Source organism: Temnothorax nylanderi, unplaced genomic scaffold (genome assembly GCF_030848795.1).
Source record: "Temnothorax nylanderi isolate EJ_2023f unplaced genomic scaffold, tnyl_v1.0 TNYL_tig0150_pilon, whole genome shotgun sequence".
Classification (NCBI taxonomy): Eukaryota; Metazoa; Arthropoda; class Insecta; order Hymenoptera; family Formicidae; genus Temnothorax; species Temnothorax nylanderi.
Genome location: NW_027249212.1, coordinates 303,781 through 330,256, shown reverse-complemented (window position 1 = coordinate 330,256; position 26,476 = coordinate 303,781). Strand labels below are relative to the sequence as shown.

At 34.8% G+C, this 26,476-nt stretch overlaps 3 protein-coding genes across 10 annotated transcripts; 2 read left to right on the top strand and 1 right to left on the bottom strand.

The window, feature by feature from the left end:
* The first annotated feature begins 376 nt into the window (after nucleotides 1–376).
* On the top strand, nucleotides 377–12,532 carry LOC139777471 (cytochrome P450 4C1-like). 8 transcript variants are annotated; one of them, XM_071714901.1, is made up of 14 exons: nucleotides 377–501; nucleotides 727–783; nucleotides 3,471–3,695; nucleotides 5,172–5,281; nucleotides 7,185–7,275; nucleotides 8,566–8,751; nucleotides 8,955–9,048; nucleotides 9,476–9,578; nucleotides 9,751–9,856; nucleotides 10,039–10,145; nucleotides 10,229–10,297; nucleotides 10,911–11,079; nucleotides 11,475–11,654; nucleotides 11,725–12,532. In XM_071714901.1, exons 3-14 carry the CDS (start codon nucleotides 3,539–3,541, stop codon nucleotides 11,901–11,903), a joined length of 1,551 nt encoding a protein of 516 aa, XP_071571002.1. In that variant the 5' UTR covers nucleotides 377–501; nucleotides 727–783; nucleotides 3,471–3,538; the 3' UTR covers nucleotides 11,904–12,532. The 8 variants fall into 8 exon arrangements, with proteins under 8 accessions (XP_071571002.1, XP_071571003.1, XP_071571001.1 ...); XM_071714902.1 differs by having other exon boundaries at nucleotides 404–616; XM_071714900.1 differs by having other exon boundaries at nucleotides 404–623.
* A 3,531-nt stretch (nucleotides 12,533–16,063) lies between these two features.
* On the bottom strand, nucleotides 16,064–26,196 carry LOC139777468 (uncharacterized). The gene is made up of 4 exons (XM_071714899.1): nucleotides 25,431–26,196; nucleotides 24,283–24,885; nucleotides 16,620–16,806; nucleotides 16,064–16,547 (listed from the first exon to the last, which is right to left on the bottom strand). The coding sequence occupies exons 2-4, from the start codon at nucleotides 24,313–24,315 to the stop codon at nucleotides 16,462–16,464; spliced, it is 306 nt and encodes a 101-aa protein (XP_071571000.1). The 5' UTR covers nucleotides 24,316–24,885; nucleotides 25,431–26,196; the 3' UTR covers nucleotides 16,064–16,461.
* LOC139777467 (Golgi-specific brefeldin A-resistance guanine nucleotide exchange factor 1-like) lies at nucleotides 21,298–22,808 on the top strand. The gene is made up of 4 exons (XM_071714897.1): nucleotides 21,298–21,633; nucleotides 22,132–22,330; nucleotides 22,405–22,633; nucleotides 22,702–22,808. Coding segments are annotated over exons 1-4 (552 nt in total). The 5' UTR covers nucleotides 21,298–21,510; the 3' UTR covers nucleotides 22,703–22,808.
* Nucleotides 26,197–26,476: the final 280 nt, after the last annotated feature.

Sequence of the window (26,476 nt, the reverse complement as noted above, 5' to 3'; positions counted from 1 at the left end):
AATATTAAAACAATTTTTTTTATTATAAAGTGTATTATATTACCGTTTGTACTGACATTGCACTAACAATAAGAGAAGGAATCGGAAAAAGTTGTGAAGAAGTTTTCAGATCGTTAAATATTTAATAGATACGGCACATTTATTATTCTATATTAATCTCTTCATTCATTTTAATATCAAGCATGCAAATCATATGCAACGTTGTAGTGATTCTAATTATTTCGCTATTGATAACCTTTGTATTACTGATATTATTTATAGACATTGCTTGTATAAGCAATTTTTTAAAAAATCTTATAAAAAGCTTATTAATAATACATTTTAGATATTGTTATCATCTAAGACTGTTCACGTCATTCAAATGATCAAACAGAACATCATAAAAGCGAACGAATAGTCAATAGATCAGTTCCAGAACTGATCAGTCACTCGCAAGCGTTTAATATAAAAACTTCGGTTTATCGTGACACACTTTATAGTAACGAAAACATTTGCAATAATGTAATATCTTTAAAATATATCGAAATTAAATAAATTTTTACTAAATTTACATGTTTGTTGTGCACATGCACATTTTTAAACAAAATGAATAATGCATTATATCTCTTTAAAATTTGTTAGTGGTAAAGTATTAATAAAGTATTTTAACGCACTTTTTACTTACCAAACGTAATTAAGATATAAAGACCGTAAATAATACATATTTAGTGACTTGTGTAATTTCAGAACTAAAAGAAGATATCAACACATAAAAAGAGAGCATAGTGCCACGACAGAGTGTTCGTAAGTAACCTTTATTTAAAATAATACTTTAACAAACGTTTCGGTCTGTATACACTGGGTGTACACTTAGCGAACGATCAGCGAACGCGAACGTTCGGACATTCGCGTTTGTGTTTCTATCCCTGGTAACCATCTCCGATAGAAAACGATTAAAAACGGCTATATCTATATTATTTTTAATCGTATCTTATCGGTTCTATCGTTCCATATTTAGAAGACAGATAAAACATTAATCGAATCGAATCGGTTTCTATCGTTTTAGATCCGAATAAGGAAATAACTATACAAATTTTATAGTTATGAATCGTTTTCTATATGTACAAACATTTTTCTTACTCATTTATTTCGATGACATGTTATTATTTGTGAATCCGTAATTTATTTCAGTTTACTCCTCGACTTTTATACATTGAAGAAATAAAGACGTGTTTTCGATTAGAATTTTATACAGTGATAAGAACTAATGCGATTAAACCGTTTATTATAATTTATACTTTTTGCTTCCTCATAGAGAAAGCTTTGTTCTCATAAACTTCGTACATGGACCTTTGATCGCATATAAAGCTAGGTTTAATAAACCAAATTTTAAAGAATTATATATAAAATAGGGGTAGAAAAGGCCGAAGAAAAAATTGTTTTTTTAGTTTTCAATGCCAATGTGTTCAGAATGTTTTAAAACGTCGGAAAATCGTAATTTTAAAAAATGTCCGCATGTGTGTACATGTGTGTGTATGTGTGTGCCAAATTTATCAAAATTTCTATAACTCAAGAATTGATTAACCAAATCTTAAAGAATTGTATATGAAATAGGGGTAGAAAAAACTAAAGAATATAATAGAATTAGAAAAATTCCTAATAATAAAGGGGTTACCGATTTCTATCTTGAAAAATCTACATAATTACTCTAATTTCCGCAAATTTTGAGATATCGAGCTAAATTTTTTTTTATGGATAGAGTATCATTAAAGGTAAGTTAGCGTTGAATTTGGCAATGATCGGTGAGGGGGTTACCGATTTTTGCCTAAAAAGTGTACAAGCTATACATGTAATCTTATATATGGAGTATTAGTTCATACGCCAGGTCGATTGAGCATTTTTATCGAGGTTGATGGCTTAAGTTAAAGTTTTTTTATGGTTTTTGGGTCGTAGAACAAGAATCTGTAAATAGTTTTTTCGTAAGTCCCCTAGGAGTACCGTAGGAGCAAAAAAGGATAAAAAAGGAGCAAAAAAAATAAATTAAATTAAAATTAAAGGAGCAAAACTCGTGTGGTACAATTGAGCGCGAGCGCGCACGCCTAGGGTACTCCGCGACGCGTAGGCAGTAATTACCTAAAAATTGACATATTTCCGTCAATAATGAAGATTTTGGAAAAATTCAAACGCCATTTTGTTCGACGTGAAAAGAGGAACAAATTTTCTCTAGTTCATTTTTTTATAGGATGTATAGTTTGATCGCTAGGGCAATTTAAACAAATAAATTGTTAATAACTTTTTATTGCATCGACTTACGAAAAAACTATTTACAGATTCTTGTTCTACGACCCAAAAAACATAAAAAAAACATTAACTTAAGCCATCAACCTCGATAAAAATGCTCAATCGACCTGGCGTATGGACTATATCATTAAAAAAAAGTTGTTTTGAATTTGGCGGAGATTGGTGAAAGGGTTACCGATTTCTGCCTAAAAAATGTATAGGGTAGACCGAGGCGAATCGGATTACTAATTAGCACGATAAAACAGCTCGTTTGAAACAAAGCACTAACAAAAACTGTCTTAAAACTTATATTGATCCGATTCGCTTCGGTCTACCTTAAGTTATTTGATGGATAGAGTATCATTAAAGGAAGATTGTTATTGAATTTGGCGAGGATTGGTGTGAAGGGATTACCAATTTCTGCTTAAAAAGTTACATGTATAAGTTATACATGTAATTTTATATAGAGTATCATTAAAAGAAGGTTGGTATTGAATTTGGCGATAATCGGTAAAAAGGTTTTTTCTTTATAAAATTTTGAATTTTTTGAGAAATGTTCGTGATTGTTCTAACTTCCGTCAATTTTGAGATATCGGACTATTTATAATTCTATTATATTCTTCAATGTCTTTTCTATAGAATTATATATAAAATAGAATATATAATTCTTTAAAATTTGGTTGATTAAACCCAACTTTATACGCGATTAAAGGTCCATATGCGAAGTCCATATATGGACCATGTAGCCTGAACTCCTAAAGTCAACATCGATTTGACATTGCGTCGATTGTAAAACCCCACTTGTGCTACTAAGCTAATCATCTACCAATTCATAAAAAGATTAAATTTAAAATTAAAAAAAGGTGTGCAAATTAAAAACTTGCACATTGCTTCCTTCTCATTACAGATCGCTACCATTGCTCCTATTTTATTTTGCTCATAAAACTTCCTCTATGAGGAAGTCAAACTAATAAATACTAATAATTATGCATCGAATAAAATACAAGCTTCCTCATAAGAGGAGCTTTGTGAGCAAAATATTTATTATTGTCTACCAGTCTTTGTGTTATCTTAACTTATCACATTAAAGATGATAACAGACCAAAACGTTCGTTAAAATGTTATTTATTTAAAAGTTACAGCACGAACACGCTGTTGTGGCTCTATGTCCTTCTTTTTATGTGTTCATTTCTAATCAATTGAATTTTTAGACATTAAAAGAAGACAGCAGAAGGAAACGGAACTTACTGAAACTGGCTAATTATTTCATTAGTCAATAATGATCACTATTATACTACTATTACTTATCCTTATTCTACTGATATCTAATTATTATGTGCATTATCATGGAAAAGAGGGGCGACTTATCAATCTTATACCAGGACCATCAGGTTATCCGATCGTTGGAAATGCATTTCAATATCTTGTTTCACGAGGTAAGTTATAACTTCACATACAATATTCCCGTAAATAAATATTCACCTGTGCACACAAATTTTTAAATATAATATTTGCAAACATTTTTCTCTGATATATAATTATCGATATTATTGCACATTAACTGCTTTTAAGAATTATTAAGCTTATAGGTAAATATTTTTAAGCAATAACATTCATTTTCTGATTATTGAAGTTATTTGAGGAACAATGAAATATCTAAGTACATCATATATATAAGTACCTGGTCTGTCTGTCTGTCTGTCTGTCTGTCTGTCAGACTGCAAACTACTCATTCGTTAATGGACCGAACCTCAAAGAATTGTATATAAAGTAGGGGTGGAAATTTCCGGGGATGGCGGTGATGTGTATTATTTTTTGTTACCGATTTTTTGCAAATCGGTTTCAAAATTTTTCTAATTTTTCGAGAAATAATAAGTAGGTATTAATGGATCGATTTTTTTGAAACCAGTGCCAAAATTTTTTAATTTTTTGAGGATAAGTTTAATCTTCCATTAATGGATAATTTTTCATTAATAGATCGATTTTCTTGAAACCGGTGCCAAAATTTTTCTAATTTTTTGGGGATGGCAATGATGTGTATAATTTTTCATATGGGTTTAATTTTTCATTAATGTACCGATTTTTTGTAAACTGCAGGTGCTAAAATTGTTTTGACTACGAACTGTTCATTCAATTAATGGACCGATTTTCTTCAAAACGGTGCCAAAATTTAACTAATTTTTCGGGAATGGCGATGATGTGTATAATTTTTCATAACCGATTTTTTGAAAACCGCGGTTCCAAAATTTTTCTAATTTTTCGGGGATGGCGACGATGAGTTTAATTTTTCAGTAATGGACGTTAATGCCGGTGCAAGCCTGGCATAACCCTAGGGACCGGCCCTAGGGTATGCATTAGGCATTTTCTCCTCCAACGAGAAACAAAAAGAAATGGCCCAATATCTCAAAATTTGCGGAAATTAAAAAACACACAGGCATTTATGATGTGGAAAAATTGAAACTTCTTTAAAATCAAAAACAATGTATAAATTTTTATCAAAATGAGAATAAATAAAAGGGTCGTACTACCTGACTTGAGTGCCAAAATGCAACGCGATACAGAATTAGAAAAAATAATTTTAAAAATAAAAGTGAGCCAAAAATGGCGGGTCAGCGGAGGGTACTCTGCGCGATGCGCGGGAAAAATAAATATATATCTCTATATATACATAAATTTAAGAAAGGAAAATATAACTTAAAGTGGAGAAAAAATTGTCTGCAAGAAAAAAGTAAGAACAAAGAGGGTTTAGGGAAGGGATCTAGACTTAAAAAAAGGAAAAGGTTTAAAGCCCGCGCGAAACGCGGGTGAAAAACCTAATCAAATATAACGATAAAGTCAATTATACATATTTCAATCAATATTTATAATATTTCTGTGAATTTACATAATAAACATATACATACATTTTTTAGAAGAACAATGGAAGTTACTGTTTACTATAACTGACGAGTTTTATCCCATTTTAAAAATATGGTTATTCTTTTTTCCTATAATATCCGTTCGTCATCCGAATGATTTAGAGGTGAAGTATGAGAGAAATATTATTCTGCTTTTTTTATTATTGATATATTGACGATAAGATGTTTATTTTTTTATGTTCTTTTATTTTGAAAAATATGTTTGTCAAAAGTCTGGAATAATTGCAGTAGGGGAGACCGGGGCTAAATAGTCTGGTTTTTTTCAGTGCCGATTTTTAACAACAAAATAAATAATTTTAGTTAAATGTGGTATACCACAGTAAAAAGTAAACCTTTAGCTACAAAATTTATTAAGGAAATTTTTATCTACGTCGCTTTGTTTAACCGGTATAGAGCAAAATCGACAACGGTGGAAAAATTGAAATCTCAAAAATGCCGGGGCTAATCGGTCCCCCCCCCGGGGCTAATCGGTCACACTGCATTTTCAATACATATACGTACATCTAATCCTGAAAAATGATAGGATACATTTTAATAATTTTAATAATTGTTTTTTAAGAAAAAAATATAAAAATTTATTTAAAATTTTTATGCGAAACATTAAAAAATAATTGTTTTACCTAGACCTATTCCATAAAACAATTTAGGCACGTGAATACAGAGGTTAACCAAATCGTAAACTCCCCAACGGCACGTCACATTGTCAACGCGGGCAACCACGGGAAACACGCGTGACGGCGTTCCGGTGCCATAGGATCAGCGCGGACCCTCGAGCAACCTAACCAAGCCGCGTTTCTCGCAGGGGAGCGATAAATAGCGACAGGGGGGTTAGAAAAGCTCGCGGTGGAGCGCGACCATTTTACCGACTCGACGGCGTCCTCGCGCCGATTCCTCGACGCGCCGACGACGACGACGACGACGGCCACGACCACCACGACGACGACGGCCACGACCACCACGACGACAACGGCCACGACCACCACGACGACGACGACGACGACGACGACGACAATGACCACCACCGACACCACCACCACTACAACGGCGGCGACAATGACGCCGAGACGATGCGGCGAACGCTGGACGATGCGGTCGCACGCGCGACTGTCACTGACTTAACGACCAACAACGACAATTTACCGCGGTCGGGAGTCGGGACGATCTACCGCGCGCGCGGCATGTCAACTCTCGCGCGGAAATCGCGGGATCTCAGAGCCGTGCCGTGCCTCGCCGTACCTCGCCGACGTGCCGTGAGCGCGAGCGATCTCGAAAACAACGGTCCGCCATCTTTTCGGTCGGCCAAAACACCCGTTTTGCGACGATACGTGCGTACCATTTCCCTCTTACACAAACTGACGCACGTGCAAGGGAAGACAGAATCACGCTCGAGGGAAACCTAACCTGAAATCGCCGTGAGCTGAAGTCGTGCGCCCGGCGCGCCACAGTGACGAGATTAGCCCAATTAGCCCCGGGTGCTTGTAGACTGATTAGCCCCAAACACAAGTTTCAGGTTTGATTGCCCATGAAATATTAGACATCAACGATAATGAAAAAACTACACTGGATTCGTGTTCAGCATGCATTACTCTTTATAATCACGTACCTCGAGATTTGGAGAGCAAATATTATTGCAGATATTACAATATTTCCACGCGCAGAAAATTTCACTTTCACCTTCCGAAAACACGTTTGCCCTCGTAAAAATCATAACACGGCAGGTAACCTGCCGAAACTCCGTTGGTCACATGGGTACCATAAGCAGCGTTTACAATGTTAATAGCGAGTTCGCACAATATACAGGTTCCGAGATATTTGATTAGACGTATTTACCCCGTAGACTTTTTAGCCCCGGTCTCCCCTATATTTAAAATTAAAGATGATTATCTCTTATTCATTCATCTCTCAGAGATAATTGAATATTTAAAATACTTTTGAAATCAATTAATTGATTATTTAAATGGCGTCTAAATTAAATAACATTTAACTTAATATTTTCTGTAATTTTAGACAATTTTAAGCAGCACAAAACATATCGAAAAGAGTCTTCTTTATGATGTTTTCCATCCGTGGTTGGGTACTGGTCTTCTCACTAGTGGAGGTAACATAATGATATCAATGTAAATAATGGTATATGCTTTATTAAATTTTGCTTTGGCTTCTTATTAAATTTTGTTTTAAGTTTCAATTTTGACAACAGTATAAATCTATGTAATTAAATGTAAATAGCATATATTCTATTACGCAAGAGAATTCAATTTAAAAATATTTATTTTATTTCTTCCAATCGATTATCTGGAATTAGATCAATATTAATTAGTAATTTGTGCGCGAACGGAGGAAGGAATCGGAGATGAGGCGCGGAAGAGAGGTTTAATTCGAGAAATTGTCTTTAAATCTATAGTATATTTACACAGTCAAAATATAAGTCTATATTTACAATATTTACAATGTCTTTGATTCGGTTACGCAAGTCCGCGAGCCACGCCCACGGTTCGTACCGAAAGGAGAGACTTGACACGAGCCACGAAAGTCTCTCGGTAATCGCTGCGAAAGACAAGCTATCGTTTCGGTTCAGTATAGCAATACTATTATATTCAGTAATCGCTCCGGATAATAATCGAGTGCGGGATCGCGCGCGGAGGTCCGGGATTTTATACGAGCGCATCACACGAACACCGGATTCCCGGCAACGAGCCAAAAAATTTGTTGAGCCAATAAGCCGCCGACCTACCGAATATTCGTTTAATTTGAAATCAGCTGATTTCGGGATCGACAGCCGATCAGCTGTTTTCGCTGAAGTTTCTCGCTTTGTCCCGGGTGTTTACTTCGCGTACTGAAACCCCGAGACAAAAGGAGAGAGCCAGCCTACGCAGAAAAAGAAAAACAGTTTTTCTGCCTCTCGAAGATTCTCAGAATAACGCTGGTTATTCCCGAAATAAATTTAAGTTTAGCTTGATATAATATTACGCATGATTTACGTAATCGAGGCAATTCCCGCGGAGATTACGAGATGAATTCACGCGCGGTTTAAGGAGCTCGGTTTCGAAAATAATTAGATTTACATATGTTCACAATATCTTATATCAATCATGAAAAAAATAATTGTATTATTAAATATAAAAAAATATATTATTAATTGATATAATCATATTAAATATAAATATTATAAAAAGAGATAACAATTAAGCGTATTATAAAAAATTTCTTTCTCGTTTTATTTTATTACACGATGTGTTGTCGCAAAAGTTTAAACGCATATCACAAAAAGAATACATTTGTAATATTCGATGGTTATTAAAAATCAATTAATTTTAAATTAAATAAAAAAATATATGTTTTACTGCACATCGTTATCACACAATTATGCAATATGTTATTTATGTTTCAGGCGCCAAGTGGCATTCACGACGAAAGATATTAACCCCCACATTTCATTTTAATATATTGCAGAATTTTATTCAGATTTTAATCGAGGAAGGTGAAAACATGACCAAATCTTTGAAAAATGCAGGAGGCACAGTTGTGAAAGATTTAGTACCATTTTTTAGTGAATATACGCTGAATGCAATATGTGGTATGTTACGTTTATAACTGTACATTTTAACTGTAAATTTTATTCCTATTAATAAGTAAAATTAGACTAAAATCAAATTTTTTAAATTGTAAATATTAATATCACAACATAGATACTGATTCGTATATAATTTTTACAGCCACAGATACTTTTGAAATATATATGATAATATTATCATGATACTTTTACAAATGCGTTTGCAGAAACTGCCATGGGCACTTCTTTACGAGGCCTTGGTGATTTCCAGCAACAGTATCGAGAAGCGGTTCATCAAATGGGCGAACTTCTTACTTATAGGTATAATAATTCATGTGTTATTAGATGTAATAAATAACTGTATATCCATATTCTGTCTTAATTAAAATATGAGTTCATATTGTATAATTATATAAAGAGGTAAGTATAATAATACAATACTTGATGTAAAACATCACTTTCGTTAATTAGAATTTTATCAATTACACATCTGTTAAATTGTCTATTTAAAAATAAATAGAAATAAATTTAAGAATAAATCGTTGAAAGAAGGTATAATGTTTTAACTATATAAAATTTTTCATATCTCTGTAGCATAATTTTATTAGTGTTTAAATGTATTCTTTTTTTATATAATTACTGAAATAGTACTAATTGCAAGAGTATATAAAAAAATTAAAGAAATTTGTGTTTTCCAAATATTATCATGTTCTTAAAGTAACATGCCTAACATTTATTAATTATTTAGAGTAATGAGACAATGGCTGCACAGCGATTGGATATTCTCGTTGACGTCCAAAGGTAGAGAGCAAAAGAAGATGTTGAAGATATTACATGGATTTACTAAACGAGTACGCAAAAATGCTACTTAATATTATATTTAGACAGTATCTATTTAGAATTATTACAACACAAAAATAATTACAACATGATTATTACGTAGAAAAATTAAAATTTAAAAATGTTAACAACACATTACTAATGTATTTATAAAAAAAAACCATTAATGTTGTATTTACATAGATAATTGCTGAAAGAAAACTTTATCATGATCGTACTAATGGGCAATACTTGAAAAGCTTTGATAATGACACGTCGGCAAATAGAGATGACGCAGAACCGGTAGGAAGTACGTAATGTAATCGGTAGCTATTCTTTAAATCTGGTTGGTTCAATATCATAAATTATATTTTACAACTCATGAATATTATACTTATAGTTTAAATTCGTAACGTAGTCAAGTTAATAAAAACGTCACAGAAGAATTTGGCTGTTAATTTGATACAAACATGTTTACATATTTCGATTTAGTACGAAGAAAACGACTTGCAATGTTGGATCTTTTAATAGCGGCATCTCGTGATGGCATTATGACTGATTTAGATATTCGAGAAGAAGTTGATACTTTTATGTTGGAGGTACATAATTTCTTTTTAACCATTTTTATTCATTATTTGATTCATCGGTTTATGATAGATTGATGTATACGATTATATTATAGGGTTATGACACTACAGCGGCGGGTCTGTGCTTCATTTTGGCACTATTAGCTGAGCATAACGACATTCAGGTATCCATCGTCAAGTATGAGCCGCCATTCTTAGGCAAAGAAATTAATTGTTAACAGAAGTTATTTATTAACCCGTCTGTATACGTAAGTCTATGTCGTCCGAGCCAAAATGATATCTGCTCATCCATAAAACTTGCAAATCTACCAGAAGATATTAAATAAACGATGTTTATCAAAATGATTATAAACTTGTCAACTACAATGTTTCATGATTTTTTTCAGATTTTTAAAAATACTTAAGGTAGAGAAAAATAGCGTCGAACGTGATAGACCCACTCTGACGGTGCAAAAGAATGTATACAGACGGAGGATTAAATATGAATCAATATCTAACCTTTTAAATGTTTTTAAAAGTGTGTATATGTACACAATTTGCTTTCTTGCATTAAAAGATATAGAAAATATGCGCGCGCACGCATGCGTATACGCACACGTAAGCGCTACGCACATATTTCAAATATTCTTTTATATCTTAAGTGTAATTTATGTACACATATTTCAAACACGGATTAATCAAAACGTTTGTAAAATAAATATTCCCGGAATATATTTGTTTCTACGTAAAAATATTACAATAACAAAAGACGCCTTTTAATTAACAATAATCATACAGGATCGTGTCAGGAACGAAGTCGATATAGCCTTGCAAGAGAATGAACAGAAATATACCATGAAATTATTGCAAGACCTAGCATATTTGGACAGATGTATAAAGGAAGCATTGCGCTTATATCCCAGCGTGTATATGTTATCACGAATTGCTGCGGAAGACGTAAAATTACGTATGCATTTAACCAATTTTTTCTTGTATAAATTTTTTAATATATTACGCAACATGTCAACAAACGTATGAAGTAAATACGCATAAAAGGCAATATTTCCATATATTTCAGAGATTTAAAAATTTGTATATCTTTATTGAAGATTATTTCTATAATATTTCAAAATTTTAAATACGTACGATGCTCCATCTAATATAATATTTTTAGAAAATAATGTTAAGCAAGTAATGCTTAATAAAATTTAAATAATAATTACATTATATTTTTTATCTTGCAAATTATAAGCAACTATTAACTATTCCTACGTTGTATTATATGTATATTCAATTTTAAAATTTTAATACAGCTTAAATTATTTTTTTTAAGTTTTAATTGTTGTACGATATGCTTTTTAGAGTCATATTTGGTACCTGCTGGAACATTCTTGCATCTTAACATTTACGGAGTCCACAGAGATCCCAATTTTTGGTCAAATCCAGAAGTATTTGATCCTGACAGATTTTTGCCTGAAAAAATCCGAAATCGTCACCCTTATTCGTATTTACCATTCAGTGCTGGACCACGTAACTGCATAGGTAAGCTGTATTTTTTATATCGATGTATAATACCATGTTATATTAACATAGGATATGTACCAAATTATAGGTCAACGATTTGCTATGCTGGAAATGAAGGCGATGATAGCTCCTCTGATACACAATTTCTACTTGGAGCCCATTGATTATTTAAAGAATCTTCGGTTACAGGTTGATCTTGTACTTTTCCCTGCTCAACCACTTCGTGTAAAATTTATCCCTGTCTGTAAAACAAATGCAAGCCTTTGAAGCACAAATATCGATTTAATGAAAATCATAAAAGGCAAAGGAAAGGTTTTATTTGCTTACAAAATGATTGTCAGCGTCGTAATAATAACACTTTGCTCACGTGTCATTATTGGTCACAAAATTAAAATATAAGTGGAATGTATTAAATATATAAAATATATGTATCTATATAGTGGTCAGCCGCGATGACTTTGTAACATATACAACCATAAGATTCAAATTAAAATAGCGCTTAGAATAATCAATGATTCCAAAGATAATTTTAACATGAATAGAACTTTTTATCACATTTCGATTTAATATCTATTAAAATATTTGTAATTTTTTCAAAAAAGATCTTCATAAGACTAAACTTTCACAGTATCAGATTAATTCGTTTTCTCTAATAATTATTTTTAATTGTTGAAATAAAGCGATCCAAATAAACAGGAAGAAATGATTAATTTACACAAATAGTAATGCTTACTGCAAAGTTGTTTAACTGGCGTCAGGTGTACTTCCAGGCTTCTTCCTCCATCTCTTCACAGATTAACAGAACTTATTCTCATTCGCATCACGATGCAAAGTTATACTAACCATAACACAAATCTGTAACTTATGCGAAAATAAAAATAATGTCTAAAAATAAATATATAGAGAACTAATTTTTGCATGCAAGTACCATTTTACTCGTAATTCCAAGATATTTAATAAAAGAATAATTTCTTAATGCTATTGCTCTCTCAATTTATATAAACTTTGATAAGAAAAAATCTAATTCTAATACACGTGTATAACTTAAATTGTTATAAATTTTAAACATTGAGAAATATTTTATATATATTTATTAATATTGATCATATGTCATAAATACTTTACTAAATATTTTGAAAATCTTCACAAATATAATTTAGGGGAGACCGGGGCTCGTTGGCACAAGAGGCAAGTTGGCAATGCGTTCAATTTATGTATTTATAGCGAAAGAAATAATGGAAAAGTTATCATGGAAAAAATATCTCTTTTATGATATAGGTACTTTTTCCAAAGTTTTATTTAAATCAAACAAGTATTACAATAGAAAAAGAGAAAACTCTAATTCAAGAGGTGGCAATAAGTAAATTTTCGAGCGTTTCAAAATATCGTATTAATGCTCTTCAGCTTGAAGTAAATCAAAGTGACGTATTATTAGTTAAAAGAAAAATTTGTGTTACTATACGACATGTCATTTTGAGGAACAACAGTAATTTATTGTAAGAAAATGACTGAAATTAAACGTATATAGGGACGGGGTGTGTTGGCTCATATCAAGGCATGCTTAGCTTGACTTGTTGTTGCCGCGCGCGTGAGACCTGTGTAAGCATGTGATTTACTACCTACAATGCTGATAGAAGCTAGATATATATTTATATAAATATTTTTATATTGAAGAAAGCTACATCTAAAATAGTTTACAATTGTTCTTCTGCAACAGCATTTTGCTATTCGATCATTATAAAATAACATTAAAAGATACAATCTTTATCAAGAAGTACATATCTGTTACCCATTTTGTGTTTCTATTACGTTTTCATTAATTTAACATGGACTTTTGTCGCATAGCCAACTTACCCTACTATCGGGGCAAGTTAGCTACAATGCAGCATGTTCGTATTTCACTTATTATAAAGAAACTATACAATAGTCCAAGAGCCGACTGCACAAAACCCTCCCTCATCGAACATACGGCTGAATTTTATTCGAATCGATAGATTTTTTAGTGGTTAACCCTGTGCCGGGTTTTATATGCCCTGAAACTTGACCGAAGTGTTAAAAAAAAGCCCACTTTCGGTATAATTTTTTAAGATAAAATCCCCTTAAAGAACATACGGCTGAAACTTGTGCCAATCGATTCAGGATGTCAAGCACTTTGATAAAAAAATATGCTGCCACCCCCCACCTTGACAGGAACATACCATGGCAGCAACCATTAAACGTGACATATTTTCATACCGTACCTCCCTCACAGAACACACGAATTTTTTTTGAAATGTAGCTCGAACATTCCTGAACATAAAAAAACAATGCTGCCATCGCTGGCCTTGACCAAAAATTTTTGTGCCACCCGTAAGTCGCGCGACTTTTGGCTGCCAATTTGTAACGGGTCAATACTTCTCTCACAGAACATACGGGTAATCTCTTGCCATGTATTTAAATAGAAAATAAGACAATCTTCGACGAGAACGATCTTAAGAATTGACTATGAATACCGCCCATACTAGCGCGAAAATTCCCATCGAATATTTTGTGGCAAAAATAGTTTGTGATAAACAAGCTGCGCGTACATTGGTAGAGGTGTGGAATGAAACAAGGTAAGTTCATATAATAACATTCACGTTTTTTTTTATTTATTCTTTTATTCTTATTTTTTTGTATTTAAAATCTTAAAAGTAGAATATAAAACATAAATATAAATTACGAGGATTTTTTTTAGTCGCTATCGCTGTCGGAACTATCGATAGTATAGTCCTCGTCGTCACTCAGCAAAAATACTAAGCGAAGTATTCAAGAATGACAATTACATTTCAGTAATTGAGAGTGATAATGATGAAGATTAAAAAAATAATCTCGACTTACACTAAAAAAGCACCCCGTTTTGTAAGAGGCGAGGGAACTCACATTAAAAATACACCCCGATAAGGAGTTCAAAACCGTACTGCAACCTCCTCGTGGTAAACTCTGAAAACTTATTTTTTAAGGCTAACTGCAGACGATACTTATTTAAATATCTTTATATACATAGCTTTATATACATAGAATGTTAACATTCTTCTTTAACTGTTTTTCACGAAATAGATTTTCAATTATTTCATCTGATGTATTACGTATTGTCATAGCAATCTCACTAAAGCTTAACGGTTTGGAAAGGCGCATAAAATAAATGTACAAATAAAAATCAAATCTGAATTTTCACTAACTTTGTTGTCAAATAATTCAAGAATCCAGCACAAAAACCAGACTAGTACATTCGATGTACGCGGCTGGAGTAGACGGAGAGCTGGCTACAGAGAAAGCAACATGCCTCGGTCCACGAAATATCTTACCTGGAAAAGGTTCGATTGCTGCCGGCAAAGCGAAAGCCCGACCGTCAGAAGGCGCGCTGGAAGCTAAGTGCGTGGGCGGGCGATCAAACGTGTAAATTTTCCGACAAAAAAAACTGTCGATCGGCACGGCTGAAAATTTGCATAGGTATCGAGGAGTATGAGAAAAAGCAGGGAAAAAATTGTCAGAAGAGTAAGTAGAAGCTAAAGGGTTGTCAGAAGCTGCCAAAGTTGCGAAAAATCTCGGAAAATTTACATATTAAGAAGAACTGACAATTTGCATTTGTATTGTTTACGTATAGAATAAACTAAGTGCAAAGTGTCAGAAGGCAAAGTGGAAGCGATCATGAGAAAATCGGGTGCAAAGTGCGAGAGCGTCTTTTGGCGCGCGGCGCAGCGCCCAGTGGACCGATCGCTTTTCTCTTGATTTTCACACCGGACATATTACATAGCACTTCTGACAATTTATCTGAATATTCATAAACGACTACAGGAATATATTATTAAAATGTCAGAAGTCAATTGAGTAGATATGTTACGGGCAATTTGATAAATTCGGTCATTATGCATAATGGCCGGGCAATATGCATAATTCCCGCTTCTTTCGGGACATTTGAATAATAAAAGCAAAAATGTTCAAATTAATCAAACTGACCGGTCATTATGCATAATGCCCACAAACAAGTGGGAAATGTGATTAACATATTAAAATATCTTTCTAAAAAGAATGGCAGTCTGTCTATAATTTCAACTTTCGGTAAATGTCTACAATTAGGGTCCCAACAAGAAATCAATTGAAAAGAGGTAAATTCTGTGTATTTTTGCCCCTCGAATCCAAAACTGTTGATAAAATTTGGTGGTCGCTAGAATTTAAGATATCGTTAAGAAAATGAGAAAAAAACACTAAACTCGGATATTTGGTTTTTTTATTTATCAAATACGGATTAATTATTACTCATTGTCGGTTGTATTCTCTTCCGGTGGAAAAAATTTTCCGATGACTTCGAAAAAAGCAACTATTCTGTCGCTAAACTTGTACTAACCTACATAGGTTAGATGACGCGCTTTAAACAGTTAAATACTTTTAAAGCGCGTCATCTAACCTATGTAGGTTTTAGTGACGCGCTTTAAACAGTTAAATACTTTTAAAGCGCGTCATCTAACCTATGTAGGTTATACCTTTGTTGGCAACATTGTCGCTGTAGCTATCGCTATCGCTATCGTCTATTGTGCAAGGGGCTTAAGATTGCCAGGAAAATCAACTCAAATAAGGTGATTTATCAAAATGACCATTTAGCATTGGGAAATATGCATAATGGCCGGGCAATTTGATTAATTCTTCTCTATTAATCATTTTGACCGAACAAATTGGGAATTATGCATATTGCCCGGCCATTATGCATAATGCCCAATTTATCAAATTGCCCGTAACAGATATACATTTTTATAAGAAATTTAAAAAAATAAATTTTATTTGTATAAGAAAGTACATTTTGAAAAAATCAATCGGTTTCATATTCCGTATCTTGCACACTCTCTTCAAATTCAGGGTCTTTATCGCTATCATATTCGGACTCCTCGTCATCAACTGAAAATAATAAATAGTTAAATAAATTAAATAAATCATGTATACAATCAAGAGTCGCGAATTGAAAATTACCTTCCGAATCCTCATTATCCAAAATGATATCTTTTACTGATGGTGGCAACTGTAGGCCTTCAAACCATAGAAAGTCATATTTATTTTCAGTGTATGTCCATCCTGAAGTATCGGGCTCGAATTCGATTGGATCCGATAATGTTGCATTATTCCACAAGTGTGCAATATAGTGTGCTCTTCTCATTTGCTGTAAAAGCTCGGTGTAGCAAGGTGGCAAGCAGGAAGCGTCGAAGTTTTTTAAATTTTTTTTTAAAAAAGCTTCGTCAGTATTTTTAATTTTATAATTTCGGAGGAACATTTGAAATCTAACATTATCGATTTTTTTATTCGACTCATACCCGTACATGCTACAAACGAATGACTCTATTTTCGCAAAAGTATCGTCCATATATCGATCGACGTATCTCCTAAGCTAGCGAATGCTTTCTGAAACTCTTCTTTTTTTGCAAGTAATTTAAATGGACGCTGTTTACCTTTCCTAAAAAATGCAGGATTATAATCGCAACCGGTAAACGCATGAAATCCCGGCAATGCTTTGCATAGATCTAATCCTAAAAGTTCGTGAAGCGCATTTACATCGATAACATGCCGACTACTGGAGACTCCACATTCAATATAAATTTTCGCTGTTATTTTACGCAAATTACCTAACATAATTACAACAATATCTGTATCCGAGCACTTGACTACAACATTACAATCTGAATTTATTTTAGACGCATGGTAAACAATTTTAGTGTCAGCCTCTTCGTGCGAAAGACAAAAAAAATCGGGATTCTGCGCTCGAACGACATTACCATTTACATTGACGCTGTACGAATAACAATGAATAAAATTTAATAAAATAGTCTTATTTCCTATAAAAGGGGCTACATCATTACTTTGCCAGTGTGAAATTAGGAAAAGGACAAGAGCTTCTTTAAATTTGTCGTTCCTAAGTTCTTTGGCAAAATCGTGTGTCCTAGCTTGTTCCGGACCAGAGATGACGTACTCATGGTTACTGCCGAAACCTCCCCTCAACGAACGTTCATAATCTTTAATAGACGGCGAGCAGTAGCGATCAAAAACTATATGCACACATGAAGCATTATAACTCGTAAGAATCTGTAAAATTTTTTTTGAAATGTTGCCGAACAATTGTGGTACATCTTTCATAGAGTGAATAAAAAAAAACCATCAACAATTACAACATCGATGTGGGTCGGTAAAGCCGTCATTTCGCAGAATTTTTATCATAGCCGATTTTTCTGTTTTACAAATCGTGCCATCTAAATGACATAATAAAGTAGGCATCGGAGTCATCGGGAACGAAAACATTTTTTCTATATCTGTCGCCTCTTCCATAGAAATCCCTAACATTCGACCGAATAAATCGCGTTGCATGCGAACTTCCTGTACTTTATGGTTGATTATTATTTTTTGCCTTTTATTGCAACTTGTAAAATTAATTATTTTATTCTGCTTTATGACAGATTCAAATCGACGATCATCTTGTGAACACTCGAAAATAAATTGATCTCGCAATTCCTGTCCTTTTTTTTTCAACATTTATAAGAAAATCAGCCACAGCTTCAGGTGCGCAGCAACCAGTTTTTATATTGTATAATAAATCGTTGTTCATTTCTGCGCAATCAAAAGGATTCACATTATTTTTTAGTACATTGATAAATGCAAGTAAATTAGCAGAATCTTTCATGATTTGATGTTTTTCCAAACTAGATGTCGCATCCTGAATTTTTTTTAATTCACTAATATCAAACACATATGAAATTATTGTCGATCTTATGCCATGACTCCTTGCCCATCGCTGTCGAGCATTTATCGAATTAGTAAAATGCGTTATGCCCGTCAATCTTCTCGCTGCATCGGCATTCACGGTTTGCTCTAGTGTTAAATCTACTGGCGCGCGCGAGAAAGAATTGAATGTTATTTTTATCCCAAACATCCCTCTTTTTTAATTCTTCGGCAAGTTGTGGATGCGTTTGTTCAACTTTTAACAAATCATCATGATATTTTAAGAGCCATCGTGCATAATTGTTTTGATTAAACGTAAAAAAAAATTGCATAACTTAGGGATTATAAATTTGTACAAATTAAAATCTCCTACGCGAATGCTTCTAGTAGGGGAGAGTTGGCAATTACCGAGCCCCTAAGAACCGAAGCGTATATCTAAGCTCAGAAATGCTTCAAAAAAACAAACTGTGCAGTTTTAGATAGGTCATTTATTTGGCTATCCATATATCATACCAATAATGTTGAAAGTTAAACACAAACTAAAATATTAATAATTTTTCAAAAAGTGAGAAAACGCGGTATTATCAAACTGGTCTGATAATATCGTGACCAGGTCTGATAAAATCGTGCCCAGTTTAATAAAGCCGTACCTATAAAAATTACTCTGGCTTCAGCCAGTGACATGAAGTAGAACACAATAACAAAATGTTTTTTTTATATTTATGCATTAATATCGTCTAGTAGGCACCTACATATAAAAATAAGTGAATGCGTTAACAAATAACGATCATTATAAATTCAAATCAAAACTTAAGCAACGATCTTTTCTGTAAGCACCTTACATTCCCAGGTAGCAAACACAAGTCATTTTGACGTCAAATACTAGTCATGTTTGTACAAATGACGTCAAATGACCAAAAAGCGACTATGTCTTTAAAAATGACATTATACTGACGTTATTCCATAACATTATTATGACGTCTATTTTTAGTCATTTTTGGTTAGGTTAGTCTATGACATCGGCGACTAATAATGGACGTTTATAAGACGTCATTTCTTAGACCATCTAAAGACGTCATTTTAAAGACGTCTTAAAGTCGTCCAAATAAGATCTTTTTGTAATATAACTATTTTTACTTCTTAATATTATTGTTTAATAAAGTAATAATAAAATAAAAACCACAAAATTAACTGCAATATGTTTGTTTAGCAACTTTATGATTGAAGTGGCGAATTTATGGTATAAGTGGATGTAGTTGCGTGTGATTATAGTTTTATGATAACTATTTCACACAGTGTTATAGCTATCAAGAAGAGTATCATTACAAGATTTTTGAACACTTTAAAGATGTACCTGTTATAGACAAGTACAGTTAATAAGGAAGCATCAGGGTGAGAAGATCGTCACTGTCCACTGGATCATCGAAGTCAAGCGACTCGGACGCGGTACTGTACTAGGATGGGTGACCGCCTTGAGAGCGGCTATACGCACATGGCATGTAACGAAACAGTTAAAAAAGTTTTTTTTTTCTTAGATAAAGAAAAAGAACATTTTTTTATAAACGTTTATCAAGTAGACATTTTAACATTTTAATTTCATAAAAAACATTTCTAGAAACCGGTATGTCGTACAATGGACCTATTTTTGCCGTCAATAAGACGTCAGAAAATGACGTCAATTGTCTGTGACATTAGACCGTCATTTTAACGTCATTATGCCGCCAGTTAGTGACGTCAGAAATGGTCAGTAAAGGACCAAAATTTGACGTCAAAATGACTTGTGTTTGCTACCTGGGTTGTAAACTAAACAGTCTTGGTAACTCTTAACACACAGTTATCGTTATACTATGAGTATTATACCTTGGGCGCGAAATTATCAAACTCAATCATTTCACTTTACAACCTTAAAATATATAGGAAAGAAATGCGTGTTTCTAAAATCACTTTGCAACCTAATTTTATAGTGTTTTAGCCTATCAAATCCGTCAAATTTATTTCTCTAATGTAAATATTATATTACTCACCTCTTATCGAAACTACCAGCAAAATTGCAACGAATAAGCAGAAAAGCTTCCAGAGCGCAGTGTCTTTACATGGACGGCCGGAACGAATTGACGGCGCATGCGGGTGGGGTATTTCGTGTTACTCTATGATATTACGCGCCTACGCGTCATTGTAGGCGCGTAATACAAATAGTTATTGAGATAAACAATGGCGCGGAATTGTCAACCGCGCGGTAATTGCCAACTCTCCCCTAAACATTAAATAATAATTAACAAATTCAATGTATGTACATAACATAATACTATGCTGTCTTTCCATAAATTCCATTCAGTGTGTCTTGTTTAAATTCTGAATACTTTTGAATTACTGCTACAAGCTCTCTATCGGTCAATTCATCGCTAGATAACTTTTCTGACTGCACTTTTATTAAACAATCTATTACATGTTCGGAAATAGTTATCTTATAGGTTTTAAGGAATTGTTCAATATGTAAAACTTGTAAACCTAAGGAAACCAATGGATGTAAATCGTTTGCATCGATTAAAATGTTTTCCGCTTATAAAACCATTTACCGAGTTACTAGCCAACAAATTGCTTTCGACCATCATATAACCCACACAACACGCATGTCATAATGACGTTGTAAGAGACGTCATAAAAGAGACGTCTTTATGACTTGTCAGAAATACGTCTGTATGACGTCATAAGAAAAACGTCTTTCAGACTTTGTTAGAAATACGTCTGTATGACATCATAAAAAAAACGTCTTTCAGACTTTGTTAGAAATACGTCTGTACGACGTCTTAGAAAAAACGTCTTTCAGACTTTGTTAGAAATACGTCTATATGACGTCTTACAATAAGGCGTGCTATTTGATTGGCTTAGAATGAGGTCACGTGACTAGCGCCTGCATGCGCCGGCACGCGCGCGGGCTTTTGCGACGTTATAATATACGTATCGCAACGTGGAGTGTCGTGGAGACGATGGTCTCACATTTATTTCGACCCTCAGGGAGGATTGATTCGCCGCGCAATCCTTTGGGCTTAACGAACCCACGGACCCGAGTTTAATAGTGGCGGACCGCAATAACAGTGATATGTGCTGTACGATCTTTCGGAATTCTGCTATGGCGTAACGGTGAAAACGCGCGAGGATGAGCAGAATCGTGAGGCCCGCGGGCCCCTGTAGGGGTGACCTGTACGTCGTCGAGGGCGAGGTGTGCCTCCTGGTGACGGCGATGCGGCGAGGTGCCCGATGGTCGTCACACTCTCACCAGGTTAGTGGATCTTTTTTCATAACCTGTACGAACTGTTCTCGCAATAAGACGATTATCGTCAGTGTTTTGGGCACGTACATCATCTGTTATTGTTCCTAATCAAACAGGTTGTAGAAATTGTTTGGTAGGCGCTCCAAATTTGACAATGAAGCAGAGACAATTCGCAAAAGATCTTAGGCTACAACTCTACATCTATCGTAATGTTCACCGTAAGCGGTCGTAACACTCGTCGTACTCGCTATCGTAAGCTCATCGTATGAGTTGATTCAGCTTGAACTCTTTACAATAATTACAATTACGACGCTTGTCTGGCGTTACAACATAATCTAACCTGTCAGTTTTCTCGACGTGCGAAGAAAAATGTGTTTATAGATATATTGGCATAGATATACGGTTTACGACGACTTTATTGTTTACGACCACGATCAAAGCGTTACGATAGATGTAGTTGTAGCCTTAAAGATTATTTGTTCTCCAATTGTGTAATTTAATTTTCAGGACGACGACCAGGATACTCTCATGAAGGGCTTGAGTACCTTGAAGGAGGTGTTAAATGAGCACCGAGATCTATCCCAATTGGAACTCGCAGTCTTTCTCACTCCCTTTCTGGAAATCATTAGATCTGAAGAAACTACAGGACCTGTGACTAGTCTAGCGCTATCTGCCGTTAATAAGATAATTTCTTATGGTCTCGTTGGTTAGCCTCGTTTATTGTGTCAACAAACATTCTTATTTTTTTTGTCCTGTAACGCAACATATGTTGCTTTTCAGATTCTAACCATCCTGCTGTAGCTATATGCGTAGAAGCCATAGCGGATGCTGTTACACACGCAAGGTTTATGGGCGCTGATGCGTCTGGTGACGGGGTGGTCCTCATGAGAGTCTTGCAAGTTCTGAGAGCCCTCATGCTGTCGCCTGCTGGCGATCATCTCTCCAACGAAAGTGTATGCGAAATTATGCTGAGTTGCTTTAGGATATGTTTTGAAACACGTCTTAGGTGGTGAGTTATGGCGATCTCATGTTTCTGCTGACAAGTTGCGAGTGTGTCGTAATAAAATATCTTTACAGAAATACTTAGAAAAACGGCGGAGCATTGCCTGAGGGATATGGTTCAACATTTGTTCACTAAGCTACCTCAATTTGTCGATGATATCAGAGTCTTGCCGAATATGAAAGTAAGTTTTGTAATATGCGATTTAAATAAGTATCTACAAACAATAACGTTCTGTACATGAAGCAACATGATTTTTTTTACAGAAAATGAGGACAAACAGCATTGAAAATACTCGTAGCAAGAGTAGAAAACACAAAAGTTATACGAAGCAAAAATCCAAATCTACTACGGAAGACATTTCATCACGATGTTATGCAAACGCACGACGCGTAGATCTGTTTGTTTTAGCTGCACTTCTAGTTTCTGCGTTCAAAATGAAATAACTATATATTTATACATACATTCATATATATAAATTCTGCAAAGGGATATCTTCTATAAAAAAGCTACGGAGTTTAAAAAGAAAAATTTGGTGCTGTTGCTTTTTCACGAAATAATGAAATAATAAAATATAATTTGTTAAGACAAACATAATATAAAAAAATTACAATTACTACATATCTATTATTAAACATAATATAACTTCTATATATATATATATAATGGCGCCGCTGTACACATGTATGTATCTAAAAATAAAAATAAAAATAAAATAAAATTGAAAACGTCTCAAAATTATTAAATAAGACGATTTTAATACGTCTTAAAATAACGTATAAACGACGTCTTAATCCATTGTATTAAAGACGTCCTAATCCATTGTATTAAAGACGTCATAATCCATTGTATTAAAGACGTCATAAATCGGGACATAAGACGTCCTAAAGACGTAAAAACTACGTCTTTCTGAAACCTTTTTAAGACGTCTAAGGGATTTTATGACGTCTTTCAAACGTCTTTATGACGTCATAATGTTATCTGGGAAGTTAATCCGCATTCGTCGATGAATTTTCCTAAAGCCTTAAAATAGGCCATCATTATGTGAAAAGCACCCATATGTATAAGATGTTTGCAAGAACCCGCGCGCTTCGTATACCTGAAACGCAGGTCAACGGCCAAACGACATTCAGAGATATTCATCTATAATCCCCTCATAAAACTTTCTCTTCGTCTATTTCATACTTTTCGAACTCGAAAATTCAGAAATTTATTTTTCACTTATATTTCAACATTTCAATATGCTTTTATTAAAGATAATAAAAATTACGCAAAATGTTGTTAAGGTTACGATAAAAAATTAATTAAATTTATTAATTCTTCTTAATTGACTTCTGACATTTTAATAATAGTTCCTTTAGTCCTTTATGAATATTCAGATAAATTGTCAGAAGTGCTATGTAATATGTCCGGTGTGAAAATCAAGAGAAAAGCGATCGGTCCACTGGGCGCTGCGCCGCGCGCCGAAAGACGCTCTCGCACTTTGCACCCGATTTTCTCATGATCGCTTCCACTTTGCCTTCTGACACTTTGCACTTAGTTTATTCTATACGTAAACAATACAAATGCAAATTGTCAGAAGTTCTTCTTAATATGTAAATTTTCCGAGATTTTTCGCAACTTTGGCAGCTTCTGACAACCCTTTAGCTTCTACTTACTCTTCTGACAATTTTTTCCCTGCTTTTTCTCATACTCCTCGATACCTATGCAAATTTTCAGCCGTGCCGATCGACAGTTTTTTTTGTCGGAAAATTTACACGTTTGATCGCCAATCAATGATTGCCCGCCCATGCACTTAGCTTCCAGCGCGCCTTCTGACGGTCGGGCTTTCGCTTTGCCGGTAGCAATCGAACCTTTTCGGGTGCGTTCCGATTCCCCACCTGGGTTCTGAAAATATATAGTGCATGTGACATATACTATACCCTACCAGCACACGCACGCCGGTAAAACGTTTAGGTAACGTTCGAACCTGATCCGTTCGGAAATAGTTCGGAAGTGCCACCACAAAAACGTTCGTCTGACGTTTGCATGAAACGTTCAGAGAACGTGCTAAGAAACGTTCAGAGAACGTGCGAATAAACGTTCACGAAACATTAGAAAGAAAAAGAAAAGCTAGTATTTCAAAGAAAAACTATTTATTTCACAAAATTTATTTCACAAAATTTATTTTTTTCTAAAACATCTTTCTTTTAACCACTCCTTTATCCCATCTTCTGCTTTTCCTGTGTCTAGCTTGTCTCCTCTCAATTTTTTAACTGCCGCTGAAATAACACAAAATAAAAGAAGTGTCAAAATCCCAACAAAAAATATCAGTGAAAAAAATAATGTAAGTAATGTAATGCCAATAAATCCACCAAAGATATGTTGCGAGTAATATAACACATGTGAATAAAGTACGAGTAATATCACGCAAATGAATCAGTGCAAGGCTGTTAGCTCGAATAATGTTATATAGTAATCGGGAATCGAATACGGATAAGCGTAACGGTAGTTCACAATACAACAATTGACGCGACTAGGGGGTAAGTCAAATCAAAGGCGAGACTGCCGACGAGAATGTAAACAACTGTAAAGATCTCGAATCGCGTCGAGGCGGCGAGATGTATCGGTCACGACAGAACATACGAAATCATTCAATCAAACGGAATAATTGCACTAACGCAATATTACTCATCAGTTATGGCCATCGCGGGCCCGATAGAATGCATACCGAATAGGATCGCACCTATCGCGAAACCGACTCAACCGAATGATGTCGAAAGAGATACAAGAGCTTGTCCGATATTGCATAGAAAATAACACGTACAGAGTACTTAGCGTTCGTAGTCTTATCGTCAAGGACGATGTCGGCAAAGCATGGAACGTCCTTTCTCCTGGATATCTCGTACGGAGAGGAAACCCGCGCACCCTCTCTTCCTCTATAGCGGGCGCGAGAATTACACTTCGCTCTATCGCAAGTGTAATGAGGCAACGCCGAGGCCTCGCCGGCTTGCGCGCCCCAAGATCGCTCGATAAATGCCGCGCACCGTGAACATTAACGTTAATGAGCAGCAAAAGTCACTATTCGTGTGAATTATAAGACGTTTCTGATAATACTGCTAAATAAACTTTACAACGAGAGGTTACTGAATATCGCAAGTCCGAACAAAGAAGAGAATATATCTCGCGTGTTGTCGCTTCCGCGTGCTTCGACTGACTACGCAATTTAACGCGTTGCTACAAGAATTGTGTCGCGAGCGCGGACCGGTAAGACAAAACACGATCGGGCTCGGCCCCCCTCGCCGCGTCGCTTTCGCTGTCGCTATCCGGCCCGGGGTAGCTTCGCGAGCGCGCTATTTTTCAAACACAATTATCAGAAGAAGAGTACTGAAAAGACACTGAAATTCGAAAAGATATTATATGCGTGAGCTAAAAACTGAAATAAAAACCAAACTTTCTCATCCGCCTTTGTGCATGCAAGTTTGGCGCGCGCCGACCGTCACACGTACTCGTACATTTAATCAAATTCCAGCGATTCAATTAAGGCATCTGATCTTTCTTTTTATTGCTCAAACCGTGTAATACTTATATATACTTACCTTGACACTGGTTTCAAAGAAAAAAAGAAAGTTTCAATCGAAGTTCTGTGAATTCGGTGACTCATATGCACAATCACTGATAATTAATATAAGATTATACTCGCGATCGAATCATTCGGTCATTCCGAACAACCTCGCAACGTTCGGGCGGCGTGCGAGACGACCTTCGCTCGAGCATCTTCGCGCGGCTCGGCGATTTTCGTTCGGTTGGTTCGGAGGGCGGACGATTACGCGCGATCCAAACGAGAAATCGTTCTCCAAACGTTCGCCCGTC